The sequence below is a fragment of the Pygocentrus nattereri genome, chromosome 4 (assembly GCF_015220715.1).
Source record: "Pygocentrus nattereri isolate fPygNat1 chromosome 4, fPygNat1.pri, whole genome shotgun sequence".
Taxonomy (NCBI): domain Eukaryota; kingdom Metazoa; phylum Chordata; class Actinopteri; order Characiformes; family Serrasalmidae; genus Pygocentrus; species Pygocentrus nattereri.
The window spans coordinates 41,582,863-41,600,260 of NC_051214.1; the positions used below are offsets into that span (position 1 = coordinate 41,582,863).

The 17,398-nt window shown below is 40.0% G+C and overlaps 2 protein-coding genes across 3 annotated transcripts in view; one reads left to right on the forward strand and one right to left on the reverse strand.

Annotated features, from left to right (window-relative positions):
- The first annotated feature begins 314 nt into the window (after window positions 1–314).
- si:dkeyp-114g9.1 (uncharacterized protein LOC555399 homolog) lies at window positions 315–14,374 on the forward strand. The gene is made up of 8 exons (XM_017692466.2): window positions 315–588; window positions 1,902–2,187; window positions 2,313–2,435; window positions 4,787–5,044; window positions 5,891–5,982; window positions 9,865–10,046; window positions 12,425–12,594; window positions 13,657–14,374. Exons 1-8 carry the CDS (start codon window positions 370–372, stop codon window positions 13,839–13,841), a joined length of 1,515 nt encoding a protein of 504 aa, XP_017547955.2. The 5' UTR covers window positions 315–369; the 3' UTR covers window positions 13,842–14,374.
- Window positions 14,375–14,861: 487 nt separating this feature from the next.
- cep85l (centrosomal protein 85, like) overlaps window positions 14,862–17,398 on the reverse strand; it is an 84,097-nt gene continuing 81,560 nt past the window's right edge. Inside the window, exon 14 of one of the 2 annotated variants that reach the window (XM_017692520.2) lies at window positions 14,862–17,264. In XM_017692520.2, coding sequence (XP_017548009.1) covers window positions 17,101–17,264 — 164 coding nt within the window. In that variant the 3' untranslated portion in view covers window positions 14,862–17,100. The remainder of the gene's footprint in view (window positions 17,265–17,398) is intronic. The other variant, XM_017692521.2, reaches the window with a different exon arrangement.

A 17,398-nucleotide genomic window follows, 5' to 3' on the forward strand; every position in this document is an offset into this window, starting at 1 on the left:
CCATTTTACACACTTATATGCTTATAGTACACACATTTTGATTTCAAGAAACACAAGAAATGTGATGTAAAAATTTAATTAATCATTTAAGCATGAAATGTCTCTATTGAGAACTCGTGGTTCACTGGCTTTAGTGAAGAAGCCCTTATCTTGCTTAAGCGTGAACTAAACGCATTTTAACGCTGAAATCTCTGATGAAACGATAAAAAGCTAAACGTCCTTCTGTTCACCCCCCGGGGCCCAAAAGTGGTACTTCCCAATCCTTTAAACCGTCTCCCGCTAATGGCGAAGTTGGTCAGGGTAGGTATGGCAGACCATGACCACGAGACCGCCTGGGAGAGTGAGGGGCTGCTGGAGCAGTTCTCCAGGATGTCTACAGCCCCGGACGAGGACGGGGAGAGAACTGAAGAGAGCAGCTCTCTCCTGAACTCTGACTGCGGCGGTGTCGGTCTGCTGTATTTGAGCGACGAGGTGCTGCTCGTTATTCTGGAGCTCCTGGACCCCGTGTCTCTGCTCAGACTCGGCAGCACCTGCTCGGCCCTCTTCAGAATCTGTTCCTGTGGTTCGCTGTGGGTTCGCCACTTTCAGGTCCGTTTGGTCTCTTAAAAGCGCAGAGAAGCACATTAATGACATCGCCGCTGAATGCGGCTCGGATATTCCAGCTAACGAACTCATGTTGGCTGTCTAGCGAGACTGAAGTCGGCTTTCTCTTCGCCAGCCTTGTGTTTTAACTTTCCCGTTTCACCTTAAATATTCTAGCAATTACATTCAGTTGCATTTCAGACTGAAACCGCTGCAGCCGTTTAAGGTGGAACGGGAATATTCGAATAACAAACTGGCCCGCTTCGCTAAGCTAGCTGGCTAGTTAGCAGGCGGCGTCATTCTTTTACTAAGTTTTTAAACACAAATTGGAAGTGTTAATGAATAAAAAGTGAGATTTAATCTTAAATGTACTCTTAGTTTCCACTTATCCGCTGCATTAATGTGCTGTTATTTTCTTTTTTAAACCGTCGCAGACTTCATTAATGTTTTGGTCCGCCATTATGAAACCGCGATTTCGTCCCCGCTCGTTAAAAACCGTTAAACCGATTTTTAAATGTTAAATAAAAAATGGTTTCACTTCAACCGAACCGACAATGAAATGAGAACTGATTTTGTTTTATTTACTTCAGAAATGCTTTAAAAAAACACAATGTGAAGCCAATGCGTTTTTTACCTCCCAATTCTGCCCTCATCTACTCTTTAGTGTTTTGTGTTTATCACCGATCTGATACCAGGGATCCATGTTTGGTTGATATCAGCTGGTTAGGAAAGATTAGTAGCTAGTTTTTACAGTTTGGGTTAATTTAAACTGAAATTGCTCAAACGCGTTTTTTTTAATGATTCGACTGTAAAGTGGTACAAAAGTAGTATTTTACTTATTTTGCTTCAGCTTGAAGTGCAATTTAAGAGAAGTACTGTAGCAATGTGTCTTAACTCATTACTAGGGTAATTCTTTTAGCTGTAACAAGTTCCAATGGTGGTAATATAACCTTGGTCTCAGCCTCAATTCATCAAATTTTTGTGAAATCTGGTGTCCCCCCTTTCTTTTTTTTTTTTTTGCATGTGTGTTTTTGTCAGGCTGACTTAAGTGTACTTCATGTGTTAAGAAGCAGTTTTGATGGGGAGGAGTAGGGGGTCAGTAAATAGAAGGGTAAAGATGGTTGTAAACCAGCTTCTATCTTCTGTGGTTTATAGTGCAGTGACTAGAGAGGGCAGTGATCAGTATGAGTATCAGGTCTGAATATGGTTGGGGAGGGGGGAAAAAGGGACGAGTCTGGTCTTGTAATCTTCCAGTTTTGTTGAAGATCTAGACTGAAATGTAACACTAATGTTTATTTTTCCCCTCCCATCTGCTTCAGGGTTCATTTGGTGTTGGCCTTCCAAATGGCACAGCGAGTTCCACTGTCCTGGCCAAAACTGCCTTCCGTCTGGTGTTCATGTGGAGAACTCTGTTCCGAAACATCCATTGTAACCGCTCGCTTCAAGAGAAGCTGTTTGCTGAGGTCCCGTTTCCACCTCGCGTGTACTGGAGCCAGTGGCTTGTACTGGAGGAGCGTGTGCCCCTGCCATCAGCACTGCTTTTATGCAGCGATGTGGAGAAGCTGTGGGGCATCCCCAGAGAGCTCTTCAGAGAGAAGCTTGAAGGTAGTCTGCTCATGTTCCCAGCCACAGAAGTTCATGGGAAGTTCATCTGATAAGTGAATTATTTTGCCTAAACTTTTTTTTTTTTTTTTTTTTTTTTTTTTTTTTTTTTTTTTTTTTTTAAATAGACAAATCTGAAGAATGTGAGACCCTCAAATTTGAATGGCGGGAGCTGTATAAGCTTGCCATCAGTCATCATGGCAGTGCTGCGATGGTGTTTCAATACGTTCTCACCCAACACCAAGACAACGGTAAGCAATCAGTCCCTTTGGCGTTAATTTCGATCCGTTTCAGGGTATACAGCTCCAGGATAGGCTTCATAAGACAACCGTATTGCAAAAAAGTCCATGTCCATCCGGTCTTCTCATCAGTTCCCATCAGGTCCCATCTTAGTCTAAACTTTCAGCCTTGAAATGGTTTGATTTACTCAAAGGCTTTTTTTTTCTTGTGTTACTGGTGGACTATGATTCCAGATGAAGATGCTGAGATTTTCGTTGGGAGTGACAAGGATGGACAAGATTAGAAATGAGCAGATCAGAGGGACGTTGAAGGTGGAGCAGTTTGGAGATGAAGCCAGAGAGGCCAGGTTGAGATGGTTTGGACATGTGTTGAGGAGGAATAGTGGATATATTGGTCAAAGAATGTTGGAGATGGAGCTGCTGGGTAGGAGAAGAGGTAGACCTCAGAGAAGGTTTATGGATGTAGTGAAGGTGGACATGGAGATGGTTGGTGTAAACGTAGAGGAGGCAGTGGATAGGGCAAGATGGAGGCAGATGATCCGCTGTGGCGACCCCTAAAGGGAGCAGCCAGAAGAAGTTAGAGAAATAAGAATTTATTGCAGTTTTGGGCATCTGTGATCGTAATTTGCATTTTATTCATGTTTACCCACAACTGGTATCTTTGTATAAGCAGTGAATAAGAATTCTGCCAACATTGGACTTGATGTACTAGTGGTACCTTTTTGGTAGATGTCTATACTGGAGCCTGCTCACAGGCTTGGTTTGTGCAAGAGTGACTTTTTTTTTTTTTTTTTTTTTTTTTTTTTTTTTTTTTTTTTTTTTTTTTTTTTCCCCCCTTAACAAAGGGCATCTTACATTTTAAAGAACTGATGCTTTCCTAGACCTTTAGACATTTTCCTCTTGTCTGTAAACCCCCTGCCTCTCCGAAAAGCGATGGAGAAGCCTTTTGAAGAAAAATACAATAATCCAGTTTTTTGCACTGCTGAGTAACTTCAAAGTGTTGTAATGAACTGTTGGTTTGAAAGTTTGGGAGCTTGTGTGTGATTTTGGAGGCCCTGTTTTAGAGTAAAATCATGACCCATTCTTTACCTTTGCATTGTTGCGTCTTGGTCGTCTAGGTTACAGCTTTCATCAGGAAAGTGGGATTTCTAGGCTTCTAAATGACTTGAACATGTTCTGTTCTGATTCTCAGTGATGGTTCTGGTTTGTTAGACTCTTAAGAATTTACAGTGGGGAGCCTTTAGATCCTTCTAGGCTTCGGTGTTCTTCAAAGGCCTAATGATTTCTGTGAAATCATTAAAAACTGTTTTAAATATGAATAGATGATCACTTAAGTTTACATGGCTGCAGGTTTCTGTAGAGGAGTGCAGGTTGTAGCAAATGAATGAGGGGTCCAAATAGGTGCTTTTGGTCATTTGCTCATATTTCCATAGCAGTATCATCTGTGAATTTTTACAGTAATTGGACAGTTATCTCGACATTTGACAATTTTGATTTTGTACCATAATGGTAAATTCACAATTTTGATTACTATGTACCCTTCCCTCCGTAAGAGCACTGTTGTAGCTTATAAATAACTCTCAGCAAGAGCTAATAAGGCTATAGCACAGCCTCCACATGGTGGGGTTAGTTTTAGCATGGTGTCACAGCCAAGATCCCCCAAAGAAAAATTAATGTTAATTACCCCTTGTGAATTTTTATTCAGATTTATTGATATGTGCTGTTGATTTGATGTTTAAACATTCAGTTTTAACATGCATTAGCGCTTTCACAGATCATTTGGTTGCCGTCTGTGTTTAGGTTGGTAAGATTGTTTTGAACAGTTTTAGGGCTCCATTTGTGTTCGTCAGTCTAGTGTTGCTAGTGACCATTGTTAGCAGCTAGACCCTCAATTGCAGTTAACCCCACTTATCGAGCAAGTTGTCATTTGCAGTTCATTTTCTCCATCTATATTCCAAGAAATTATGTAAAGTCTTATGCACCCAGTGGAACCAAACAGCTGTGAGATCAGTCATGACAAAACATTTAATTGGACTACAGTTTTTTAAAAACAGACAAGACCGTACTTAAACAGGCACATAAGCGGCACACCAGCTTGGAAAAAGTCTGTGGATGAAAGGAGAACATAGCATGTCCACATGATTCACTCCACTCGTTGTTTAGGAGATTGTGTGGATTCCAGCTACCAGTAAGGTCAATTTTATCATTTTGTAGTTGAGTTGCTTAAAATGCACTCATTTTATTTGATTTAAGAGTAACACAACAAGCCTGGAAACATCTGCTGTCTGATATTTAAAGATGAGAGAACTATGCATAAAAAGCTGGCTAATTTCTGCCATCTTGCTGGTCTGCTTGTTTTGTAGACCACTCAGAGCTGGGGTCCATGTACCACCAGTACATGCAGTGCAGGTTTCAGTGGCTCTTCACCTACTGGCTCTTCCGCCAACCAGCACCATTTAACAGACAACTGCGAGCCATCTTCCTGCAGTGGAGAAAGCACAGCAAGAAGAAAGTGGCCATGTGGGGAGAAACTCTGTGTGATGTAAGATATCTAGCCTCACTGCACCCCATCACCACCGACTACTGGAGGGGCCATCTGGCTCAGGGAGATGAGAACGTGGGTGAGTCAGATATAAAGCAGAGCTGCTGGCTTTTTTTCTGACCCTGTATTTTTAAAAGCGCCTCAGCCTTCGAGATGGTTGTTGCGTCTTCTAAGTGCACTTAAGTATAATCATCAATATGTAAGGTCACACAATTATAAAATTGAAAAATGGTAGATCTGCACTTTTTCTTTTCCTCAGATCTTTAGATATAAAGAGAGAAGTTTATCTTAATTAAGGTCCAATGACTTTGCAGCTGAGACTGAACTAAAGTGAACTGATCTTTTAATTCAGTTACCGATTTGGTGCAGTTTTTAGACTTCCTCCTTGCCAGGGAAATGGGAAGTGGGTGTGCTGAGGGGGCTACACCAGCTCCAGGTTTCAGGATTGAAGTGCAGCTGCTTAATAGGATAATTTATCATCTAAGCCTAGTGAAGACCTATGTGTGCTGAGTTTATTTTTTTATCTCCCAGGGATAGTCATTCTGTGTGGTGTCACTGTGTGCACTGTCTTGTGATGCTTAAAATTAACAGCCGCCCCAAGCACAACACCATCTATGCCTCCTGCCATCTATTCTACTCATGTTTTCACTGGAAGAAGTTTACCTTGTCAGAGTTTGAGATCAGATTGCTCTAGCTCTGTCAGACTGAGCACTTGGTAATGCCTAACTTCAAACAGATTAAGCCTATTTCTGGGATTAGCTGTGCTGTCAATAGGTAATAGCATGCGAATCCTTTAGTCTCAACCTAGAAAATTTAGTCCTCTAGTCAGGACTAAGTGCAGCTACACTTCATGTCCCAGTTGACTTTTTTTTTTTTTTCTTTTTTTTTTCTCTTCCCCCCCCCCCCCCCCCCCCCCCCCTTGCAGCGATTCATACAGTGGAAAACTACTTCTCAATGTGCAAATCACTGGTGGCCTGGATCTTGGGCCGTGACTGGGGAAAACTGAAACGCAGAAAGGTACAGACCTGCTCTACTCTTAAAGCCGGTATCACTTGGGAATTGCAGTTTTGCCGCATCATGGCCCATTTCTGAGTGAACCATAGTATCAGGGAGGGTCCCTGAGCTAGCTGAGTGGGAGGGAAGAGAAGAAGCAAGCTGTTCACTAATATAACCTTTTCCCTGCCTGCTTTTGTACAGTGATGCATTCAAAACTCGAAAGATGTTTTGATGGTGAGGCAAAGACATTACATTTTGATGAAATGACAGAAAAACAGGAATTTGTCTTTTTTAAATTGGAGGTTTCTAACAATCAGTCAGAAAAGGTACTGGGCCTTTGGTTACTTGCGACTGGCCCGTAGCCAAGTGGCTGTAGCAAAGGGCAGGTAGTACTGAAATTGCTGAAATTACTAGGGTGCAAGCACGCAGTGCATAGGACCCTATTGTTGTTTTTTCTTATTCTTATTCTTTTTCTCCGATAAACGAATCACCCAGACCAAACCTTAAGTCCTATAGACATGAAACTTGGTCAATTGGTCCCTCCCGATACCCGGGTGCGCAACATGAGCTGAATCAGCCTAAAGGTGGTGCTACTGCGCAACACAATGCGTTTGGCCCCTCCTCCCTGAGATTTGACACAAGCCACTTTTTTTTTTTTTTTTTTCTTTTTTTTTCCTCCTGATTCCTTGGGTCCAACAAAACAACTTTACCTACTCCCCACCTACTCAGATTGAGCAAATTTGCATAATATGCAAAAACTACTTTTGCAAACTAGTCCTACAATACCCAATCCTCATGTTTTTGGGGTCAGAAAATTCAGCATAGCCTACACCTCAATAACCCAGCACATTTTAGTTTTGTAAACAATATGGCTGCCATATGCAAATTAATTCTTCTGGAAAAATCTAAATTCTTATTTAATTGAGAAATCTAACTCAATCCTTTGCCCAAAAACTTTGAAACTTGACAGGCTTATTCCTAAGGAGACTGAGGTAGCCCATCAATTTGTGTGCATAAGTCATTAGGGGGCAGTATAAATGCTACATAGCAGTTTCTCTGCATCTGAACATTTGATCAAATTTAAACTTTGCAAGTACCATCTCTTACAAAGACTAAGTGACTCTTTAAGGACACTGAAATTTTTAAATGTATGGCTGCCATCGGCCAATAAGCTTTCAGGCGACATTTGATAGGCTTACCATTTGGCCAATCATGATACTTGACAGCTGTCTTTTCTCACTAACTTCCAACAACCTGTGATGTTTCAAAGCATTTGGCCACTGGGGGCCGCTATTACAGAAAATCAAATGTATCTTGTACAGATTTTTTTTTTGGTCAAATAATTTGGACCTCATGCAATGCAGTGGTCCAAACCATCTTGTCATAAGTGCATTTTAAAAAAGAGCATATTTTTTCAATCATTAATTGTTTGAAATTGGCACTTTTCAAACTAGTCTGTGGAATTTTAAGCTAACTTCTCAAAACTGGTTTAGAAATACTCTGTAGCCTCTCTAGGTAAATAATTATCCAGCACTTTTTTTTGCTCATTGTGTTCTTCCTCCAGCACTTAATCGCTGCAGCCATGGCACTGCTAGCTTAAATTGCTATACCTAATCAGTCTTTGGTCCGATCATCTCAATTTTAAATATGTATAAATTGAGACTCTAATGTGGCTTGCAATATTTAATCATGATTGGCCTATAGGGGGCGCTTTAGCACTCACACTTCAAATCTTTAAAAATGTTGCTACAATGATGCTGCAAAGTCTACAGAAAAATAAGGTGTCCTTTGATTCAGTTCACTGATTTGATTAACATTGTAATTACATGTTATGTCATAAATTGCACTCCCTCTCTGGTATCTTGGATTTTTTTATTTAAAGACTGCAGCTTATTATACCAAGGTCAATCTGAATAAAACTCCATGACCATGTGGAGACCTGTGGACCAATTCTGACCCAATTTCCTTTTTGCAAAAAGGTCCCTTATGAGTGCATTAGGTCTCATTGTCATGCTTATCAAAGCCTTTAACATAGATAAACAAAATGCTTTGCAAACACAACAGAGACAAAGTTCACCATTACTCATGTATTCCTTCAAACCTTTGTAGATCAGTAAATTGAAATGTAAACATATATTAGGTTTAAAGACCCCTGCTCAATATTCATGAAAAATGAAGGCCTGTTGATGAACTCTGACTTCTTTTAAGCCTCTCTGCCTCGAAGGCCCAAACTGCATTAGACCATATTAGGCCTATTTGGCTCAAAGTGCTTGAGAGCTTCTTGGGCTTATTCGTGCTTGGACCTGCTCATCGCTGCTTGCAGCTAATAATAATGATCATAATAATAATAATAATAATAATAAAAAAAAAAAAATATATATATATATATATATATATATATATATATATATATATAGTCATTATTATTTAGAATAATGATGTAAGGCTACATAGTCATTAAAATGTAAAACTAATTATATGTAGCTTTAAATGCTCGTGCCTCTGACATGTTTCTATATGGCCAAACACTTCTGTGTACCTAGCAGTTGGCTGCTTTCAGGAGATGGCTAATGTGAGTTTAGTGGGATCCAAACACCTGAAACTTTCTTTGTAGAGTAGAGCATTTCACATCAAATCACTGGAACGCTGACCCCCGCTATCATCAGTTCATGTTCCTGATCAAGCAGTCTTTGGTAGTTATTTCTGGTACAAAACACTTTAATCAGATGCTCAAGTTGTATTCATGCTTTAAGATTCTTGCATGTTCAGAACTGCTAAATCTGAGTGATTGTTTTATTACTCTTCTGTAAATCAGCTGCTGGCAGATCATGCCAGATCGTTATGTATTCTAGTGGTATACAGCTCCTGCCATTGTGTCTTCAGTTCATTAGCTACTGCTAGTGATTTCACAGGTCACAGCTTGAGCAGACAACAGGAAGCTCAGCCTCTCATCTAATGGCTGGCTAAATGGATTAGACATATCAATGTGTCCCATTCAATTAAACTGCATGTGTGAATGCACACTCTCGCTGCATTACACGGCACTGTAAGAACATCTCCCACCACAGTAATTCAACATGGGATAAACTAGAAGTGATTGGGTGGGGTGGTTTGGTTGTCCCTACCCCACCCCCCCCCAATGTGGCATTTTGAAAATGTCCATAATTATACTGACCCAAGAGGGATTTGTTTTGCCCAGCAATGTATTGAAATTCATGTTGGGCATCAGCCCTGAAACATTTTGACATTTTCATCGTTACAGTTTAATATAGGCAGCCAATTTCATCTTGTTGTGCAGGGAAGACAGATTGAAAGGCAGTCGTTTTAGAATTGTTTTACTAATTTGATGGTTGAGATCTAAACTGATTCATTTAGAGTAGCTTGTGAAATAGACCGATAGATAGATAGATAGATAGATAGATAGATAGATAGATAGATAGATAGATAGATAGATAGATAGATACATACACTTGGGCCAAGTCCCATTTCTTCTTTTTATCCCTTCTTTTCGAGAGTCAACCTACCCCCTCGAGCTGAGTTACAAGGGGTAGTGTTTGAAATCTTGCCCTATGAAATGGGACAACGTTCAAAAAAACAAATAGCTTCATTAAGTCTATCAATTAAATGTAGTAAATAACGCAAATGTGTAGAAATGTCCTGATGTTTGTTCTGTGCAGATGTGGTATTTACTACTTAAGCCAAAATGTCATTTGACCAAGGGTGCATGCAACTCTGCATTTGTCTTGGTTTTTTTTTTTTCCCTTTCTTTAAAAAGGCATTAAACTCTTCAAATGTCTTGTTCCCATCACCACCACTCTTAAGTTCTTACTGCAGTTTCCTCTAGAACAAAGCTTCTTACATCAGCGATACGCTACATTTTAAAGGGGAGTTATGTGCTTACAGGTCTACGAGGACACACTGGAAGGTGTGTACATGCTTCTGAAGAGGGAGATGCAGGAGACCCTGGTAGAGCACGAGAGGTTCTGGCAGGTGGCCAAAGTCCAGATGAGCAGAGTGTGTGCCTTGGAGGAGACAGCTGCTAATTATGTCAACTGGAAGATGATTGAGACGCTCCCCTACTACAAGTAGGTGCTGATGCTGTGCTTGCTCTCTCTGTGGAGATGGTGGTGGAGAGGAGATTTAAATGTGCAACTGTGTTCTACAAGCATCTTTCGAGACCAGCTTTAAAATTTAATTTTATTAATGGGATGTCCATCCCAGTAAGTGACACTGGTTGCCTATTTTTGATCATGCCCAAAGGATTGTGCATATTTTACTTTTGTTTTTGGCCAGATTGTTGTTGAGGACTGTTTTTTGGAAAGAAGTGGAGGGTTCCTCACATGAAGAATTTGTTCAGAAGACCTTGAGCTCGACTAGTGGTCGTTTTTCAGGCAGGGCTTTGAAGCCAGCAGAGCACACTGTGTGAGAACTGGGGCACTGCTGGCAGCTTCAAACACACAGCCTGCAGTCAGTCGTAGGGTGAGATCCACTGCTAGTCGATGGTCTTTTGAAGTGCAGGCGACTGATCTCGAAACGAGTAGAATGAACCTCTTCAAGCCAAACCAAATCAGAATCAACTGAATACAGTAAGCCATGTTATGTAGAATGTTTCCAGCCTGAAAACTCCTTTCATTATGGTGACCGATTAGGCAAGGGAAGCCAGTGTTTCCCTTGGGTCTGAAAGAAGTTTGGAGGGGAGTATCAGACAGAATGGGGATGGATGTTCTAATGTACATGCAGAAGTTTGAACACCGCTGGTCAGCAATTATTTAACATTTCTGCATAATGCGGTCATTAAGTCATTCAGAGTGGCTTGATTTGAAATGGTTAATTGTAGAGAAACCTACAGACTGATTTTCTTTAGTGGTGATCATGGAAACCAGGGATCACACAAAACCTACGTCTCTCTCTCTCTTTTATGTATGTAATGCTAATAATGGTAAAATAAGTGGTAAATCTGAAATATTTTCTTTAGAAAATGTCTTGCCTTCCAAAGCCCAGCCTATAACACTCTACCATGTGTGTATTAAGTGTTTCAGGACCAAACCTTGCGTCAAGAGTATTGTAAATCTCTGGCATCAGGCATTTGAAATGAACACTTCATACGTTGGCTTTCTGTGGGGGAGGTTCTGGAAGCATTAAATGCTTTCCCATTCCCAATACCGCCACCGTGAATAATGTATTTTTATGTATTTAAAGAATCACAAGTTTTCCTTTAGTTCTGCAGTTTTGGTGTATGCACTTTTGCATACAACTATATGCAGGCATTCAAGCTCATCTCATTATGCTTTCTTAGGTGTTCAAAAAAGGAATTTATGGCTTGGAATTAAAATTATTTAGGAAATGTTTAAAATGGGACACGATCTACTTGCGCAGCACAATCCATGCATTTGTGAGAAGCACTGGATGCATTTTAGATCTTATGAAGTTTAAAATGGGATAATCCTAAAATCCTGGGCCAAGTTTTAGGAGATTGGAATAGTGACTTTGTGAACCCACATTGACTGAATTATAGCATTGCTCTCTGGTCTGGCTCTGAGCATCAGTTAAACTTTTTAAATTTAACTCAGTGTTTGAAAATAAAAGCTCCAAACAATTAATTAGATTTACAGATGTACAGCCAGATGAGCAGAGTAGGTCATCTCCTGTGGCTTGCTGGAGTTTAACATCTTAAGAATACATTGCTGTCTGGTGGTGTTCAGATGTTTCACCACAAATTGCTTGTCTTGCAAAAGCTATTTATGCTGCTTTTTTTTTTTTGGCTCCTTAATGCAGCAAGTTGCCTGCTAATGCAGTTTTTAATCCTGTTCTTAAATAGTTATCGTAGAATTTCATTTTACTGCTGCTCTTTGATTTGGGGAAGAAGAAAAGGCCTGAAGTCTTTATTGCTGCTCTTATTCATTTATTTTTTTGTCTGACCTGGGGACTGTTTGTCAAAGACCTGACTAACTTGAAATCGAATTGAAGGGAAATTCCACTGATATTTCCAACTTTGTTCATAATGAAATGGTTAAGATGTAAAGATTCTTTCTCAGAATCACTCGGTGTTGTTGGGAACCAAATGTCCAAAGTGTTCATCTTTTGAGTTCCTCACATGAAGTTATTAGCCTACTTGAAATGGTTACAAATTTGTCTGATGCGGAGAGGTTTTACTGTAGTTATTTATTGGTTACAATTTTTCAAAGGGATGTCATCAGTAACCAGAATAACTTAATTGAAAGGTAAAGTATAACAATATTTTGTTCTGAAATCTGTCTGAACTTAAGTGGAGCCTTAACTGTTGGCTTTGAATAGTAAATCAAATTTATGCCCCCTGGTTCCTGTTGCCACCACTAAAGAAATCAGAGGCAATTAGTTTCTCTTAGTCGTTCAGATTGGTTTGTGAAATTGACTTTGTTTACATCTCAACTACTGAAGCATATGTAAATCACACAGCAATGTCTGGATGTTTCTTTTTGTTTAGGTTGTATTTGGTGTCTGGCAGTGCTGTCTATCTGGAGCATGTGAAGGGTTTTCTGCGCAGGAAGAGGATGGTGCATAACTGGATCTTTCTAGAAGAAAACGCCTGGCTAAGACAGCTGCTCCCTGACGAGCTTTATACACTACTGGAATACGACACCAAGATCGCTCAAGGCAAGTTCAGTGAGCTTGGTAGAGCTCTGTGGTGCTTATGTTGTGACAAAGTTGAAATAACTTGCAATACATCATTGGGGATCTTCACTGCACTGAAACATATTTCCACTAATGGTATTAGGAGAATGCACACTTGCCGATTATTAGATAAAAGAGGAAGGAAAGGTCTCTTCTCCATTACCAATAAAAACAATTTCAGCCTCCGCAGAAGCCATATTTAGCAGCTAGCTGTGCATCTTCAGCTTCATGAAAATCTTCATTGCTTCAGGAAGTTGTGTGTTGGCTCAAGTTTAGTGCTCAGTCACAGCTTGGCTTGATGCGGCGTGTTACCTAATGTTGACTGGTGTTTGAGTGCTGATGTGGGTTGCTGAGAGACTGGGAGTAATTCAGGTCGTGTAGGTGAACTGTAGGAGGAAATAAGAATCTGATCATTCGCCCCTGCCTGCCTGAGTAATACCCAAAACGTTAATTGGGATTTATGACGTGCTGCTGTTTCTCTGACCCTTGGACATGGTGGTCAGTTTATCAGATGGTTGTGGTCTCACAGGTAATTTGTCTGCTTTACCAGCTTAGGAAAGCAAATGCCCTGTAAGTTGTCTTGGATAGCCTACTCTGCTTCAAGTTATACAGTTTTATTGGGGATACATGATGGGATTGTGATACTGATGTATAAAAATAAATTGGTGTCTGGAATACTGGCCAGATGTGAACATGGCTGTGATATTTGATCACATCAGTCACAGATGTTTACAAGATTTTATTTCAAGTTAAAACATTTATAGGGGTTTTTTTTTTTTTTTTTTTTTTTTTTTTTTTTTAAATGGAGCAGCTGAAAGGTTTGAGTGCTGACATCATTAAAACAGTACTGACCTGATTTCAGGAGTTTATGCAAGCTGTCTGTAAATGAACTTGAGAATTAGAAGGCCTGTCTGGAAACTATTATTTTATATTGCCCCCACCCCCAAAGGGCATATGCAATTAAAACATCAGCTAGGTGTCAACATTTCATGTATAAACCTGATTGGCTGTTTGTGCTCTTGACCCTCCCCCATTTCTGTGCAGATGCTTTGCATGGGAGCTCTCTGACTGCCCAGTTGAGTCGGCTCATCTGGCTGTATCTGCATTCTGGTCAGCAGCTCTATCTGGAGACTGTGAAGAGTGTGGTCCTGCAGTGTGCTCATGCCCACCTGAGCTACCTCACCGCCAACGCCCTCTCTCAGAGCATCTTTGAGACACCTGTGGCTTAGGCCAGACCTTTGCTCATGCCTGACCCTGAACCCTTTTTGAAGATTAACTTTTTAAAAATCTTATTTTAATACTTTTTAGGCACAAGAGTACAGAATTTTAATATACTTTTAGAATTCTATTTATTTTTTGGGAAAATGAATTTTTATTGGACTCTTATTGCACTGTATTCTTGGGACTGATACATTTTTAAAGTGCTGTGATGGAGCTGCCTGTGTGTGTCAAAGGCCTGAAAGACTCGCAGCTTCTATGCAGGTGATACTATATGAGCAAATTGTATGAATGGCATTTAGTGGCCCATATTTCACCACTCAGTATGCAGGTTTAGGCCAGAGTGATTGGTGTATTAATAATAATAAGCATAATGACTGAAGTGGGTAAAAATGGTTTTTTTTTTTTTTTTTTTTTTAAGCTTTTATCTTATTCCTATCTTACTTAAACTGGTGAGATGAAGCCTTTTGTTATTTTATTTTTATTTTTTTCTCCCTCTTACAAATATTTGAAACAATGCTCATGGAAGAGCACTAGATCTGCTCCACACCCACCCCCCCCCCCCTATTGCTGGAGGTAGAGGTGACTGACTTTATAATGGGTCACAGCCTGAGACTAATAAAGTCCCTTTCAGCTTCAAACTACCTGGTGTGTTTTCTTCTCATAAAGCATATGAAGCCTACATCTGTGCAGACTTTATTGTTAGCATGGTAAAATATATGTTCATAAATGCATACTGCAAGATCAGAGATCATGTACTTAAAGAACACTGACCAACTGCATGCTTTGTTAGAAAGACAGCATAATTAGTCCTGCTTAACTTGATTTAGTTCTGTCTGAAACATCATTTTTGTGTTTTATTTGAAATGCGGCTATGCTGGAGCTTTTTTCAGGAAAACAAAGTATGAGGTACAGTGGCAAAAAAAAAAAAAAAGCTTGAGGTAGGTTGGCCAACCATATTGGAGTCTGTCTATGCACTATAACAGTGCAGATTTGTGTAATACTTGTAATGCAGAACAGGAAATGCAATGCCCTTTTTTAGAAAAATATTTTATTTATCCTCTGTACAAATGGAAAGCAATTTTTGTCTTACTTTGTATAAAATGGAAAAATACTTGTCAATACTTTCAAAATTGGTACATAAATAGAGCTTTGGCATATGTAAAGTCTAGCTGAAAAACTAAAAGCTTAAACTACATTTAAACCAGTGAGAAGGTCTATACCATACAGTAAAGCCAGCCAGCGGCCTTCAGCCCACAGTGTGTTCAGAATCGGCCATGACAACCGTGTACTTCCCTTTGCTTTTGTCTACAATACGATCACTGTACACCACTTACAGCATGCTCATTCATCTAACGCTGTCCAGTACAAAGCAGGAGCGGCAGCAGGAGTACATTCCTAGTCAGGTTTCAGTCCTCACTTTGCCTGAGTATTAATATGCATTGTTTGTGGCTATGGCTTAACACGACTGCACCGTTCATCAAGGAGTGTACTCTTTTCAGGAGGTGAATACATCTGTTGTCTGAACTTGAGCCATGTCAATCATGGAAATCCTACCGACATACATTATACACAGGATTTCAATTTTGCTGCATAGATTTGTAAAGGCACAGTAAAAACGTCTGCTGAAGTCTATAGTGGATGCTGGTAAATACGAGGTTGCATAGCACTTTGTATGTCAAATCATATCCATGAAACAGCTTTAAATATCAAATCCATTCCATCAGGACAAATTTACAATGTGCGTCGACAGACGTGCACATGATGGAAGCACACGGACACGGCCTCGTTTCATGCAAAAAAAATCGTAGTTATGTTGCCAGCTAGATACATCCAAAGAATAAACTGTTTTAAATATCAAACATTCATCATCTTGCAAATGTTTGTACATAGATTGTCATGACCGAGTCTCTAAACTGTTCATATTAAAGAATAATCTTATGTGGGGCCAACATGGAAAAGATCAACATTTAAGAACACAAACGCTCCATTAAAATCCCATTTGAAATGAAAAAGCAAAGCAATTCCACCATAATGGTGGAGTCTTAACACTGTCTACTTAAAATACCTGAGAACCATTTTGCATTGACATTGTTGTTTTTCTTTTTTTTTTTTTGTACAATTCTAATTTTCTGTTTGCGTATAAAATCCCATGTGTGCGTTTTCCCCGCCCTATTCAGTGAGTTCAAGAGTTCACTGCAGTGAACATAAAACCCCAAGAACATTCTTTTTTTCCTCTCTGTCGTCTTTGGAGCTACATGAAAAGACTAGAACCTGTGACAGCAGTTCTTTTCACTGGATCAGGAATTGTTTGGGTTCTACTGCAGAAACATTCCTGATTTTCACTTGAATTAAAAAGGTTTCCTGACATGATTACCTGAAATCTAATACAATTATTAGCAAATTCTATGCCTCTGCTGCAAATCCCTATGGGCCCTTTTTATTTTATATATATATATATATATATATATATATATATATATATATATATAAAAAACCCTCCCTTCTTAGAGCTTTTCAGCGAGCTTGGTGGATTGTTCATATCATTAATACAGTCCTACCAGAAGAAAAAGAAGAATGGGTACAAGAATCACAAGGGGAAATAACATCGTAGTCAATATACAAGGTGCTGAACAGAAGAGGGTAAACCACCGTGTGCCTGGAGGTTGGTACGTGAAGTTGAATTTGCTTCAGCGTCGACCTGCGACCAGCAGCAGTTGATCGAGAACATGGACTAACGTCTTTGGGTCAAAGTGACTGAGGATTTGTGACAGTTTTGGGCTCTGAAGAGGTACAACATGGGTAACAAAGTGGAACATCACAAGGCACTTGATGGAGCAGCACTAACCATTTCGTACACCTTTCCCTATTAAGCTGCAGGAGGGCTCATTATAATCTGTGGTTCCTATTGCATTACTGCAGTTTCTAAACATCTGGACAGATCCCTCACCCTACACTTACTGTAATGACTAACAGGGTGATCCATAGTCCCAATAAATATACAACAAAAAACCCCAACAGTTCATACACTTATAGGATTCTATCTTAACTGGAGATGAGCATTTAGACACAGATCTAAAAAGACTTCCATGTAAACTAGATTCACAGCTTGGTCCAACATTCAGTAGTCAGAGACCTCTGTTTTTGCAGGGTAATGAAAGCCCAGTTCTATATTATTACTATTATCATTTCCCTTTGTTGTCTTCCAGTCCTCACAGGCTGTGAATGGAAGCGCTGGGGATGCAGGCAGGCCGGGCTCTAGGGGACGCGTCACTGCGTGACGCAGTTTTCTCCCATGTCCTGCGCATAACGGTCAGAGATGATGGTTCGCAGGTCATCTATGTCTTTCCTCAGCTGGCACACTTCCAGCAGCTTGGCCCGCAAGCTGTCCTCCACCGGCGGCTTCTCCTTCTCTTCACCTGAACAGCTCATAGCTGGAACAGGAAACATAAAAAGAGTCATAATAAAACTAGGAATAGCATTTCAACAAGCTGACAAACGGCACAAATCCTTTTAATGCCACACTGAGCAAGTATAACGCCAAAAACACTTCATCACCGTAATGGGA

Excerpts from the sequence above, each read along its gene's own strand:
- si:dkeyp-114g9.1 (XM_017692466.2), top strand. The coding sequence starts at position 370 with ATGTCTACAGCCCCGGACGAGGACGGGGAGAGAACTGAAGAGAGCAGC. Across the intron at positions 2,436-4,786 it reads CACCCAACACCAAGACAACG|ACCACTCAGAGCTGGGGTCC; the intron begins GTAAGCAATCAG and ends CTTGTTTTGTAG. Across the intron at positions 12,595-13,656 it reads CGACACCAAGATCGCTCAAG|ATGCTTTGCATGGGAGCTCT; the intron begins GCAAGTTCAGTG and ends ATTTCTGTGCAG.